Source organism: Egretta garzetta, unplaced genomic scaffold (assembly GCF_000687185.1).
Source record: "Egretta garzetta isolate BGI_Z169 unplaced genomic scaffold, ASM68718v1 scaffold418, whole genome shotgun sequence".
Taxonomy (NCBI): Eukaryota; Metazoa; Chordata; class Aves; order Pelecaniformes; family Ardeidae; genus Egretta; species Egretta garzetta.
This window is the reverse complement of record NW_009260492.1, coordinates 378,806-379,112: the sequence shown is the minus strand read 5'-3', so window position 1 is coordinate 379,112 and position 307 is coordinate 378,806. Positions and strand designations below refer to the sequence as shown.

The window sequence follows — 307 nt, the reverse complement described above, 5'->3', positions numbered from 1 at the left end:
GGGGGGTGAGCAGTGTCCCCCAACAACAGTGGCTTTTTGGGAGGGGAGGGGGAGGGCAGGACTCACCCCCTGCACCCAGGGGTGCTCCAGGACCTGGGCCGCGCTGAGCCGCTTCTTGGCATCTCTCACCAGCAGCTTGGAAATGAGGTCTTTGGCTCCGAAGGAGATGTGCGCCCAGTCCTTGTCGGGGAACTCGTACTTCCCCTCCTGGATGCTCTCGAAGAGCATGTTCTGGTGGGGGGGGGGAAGAAATGAAGGGGGCTGAGCCAGGAGTGGGGTGGCCAAGGGGGGGGGGGGGGATTCGGGG

At 64.8% G+C, this 307-nt stretch overlaps 1 protein-coding gene across 1 annotated transcript in view; it reads right to left on the bottom strand.

The window, feature by feature from the left end:
• Positions 1-3: 3 nt before the first annotated feature.
• Positions 4-307, bottom strand: part of MKNK2 (MAPK interacting serine/threonine kinase 2) — a gene marked incomplete at its 3' end in the record, with an annotated part of 11,185 nt that continues 10,881 nt past the window's right edge. Inside the window, exon 6 of the mRNA XM_035899761.1 lies at positions 4-271. Coding sequence (XP_035755654.1) covers positions 4-271 — 268 coding nt within the window. The remainder of the gene's footprint in view (positions 272-307) is intronic.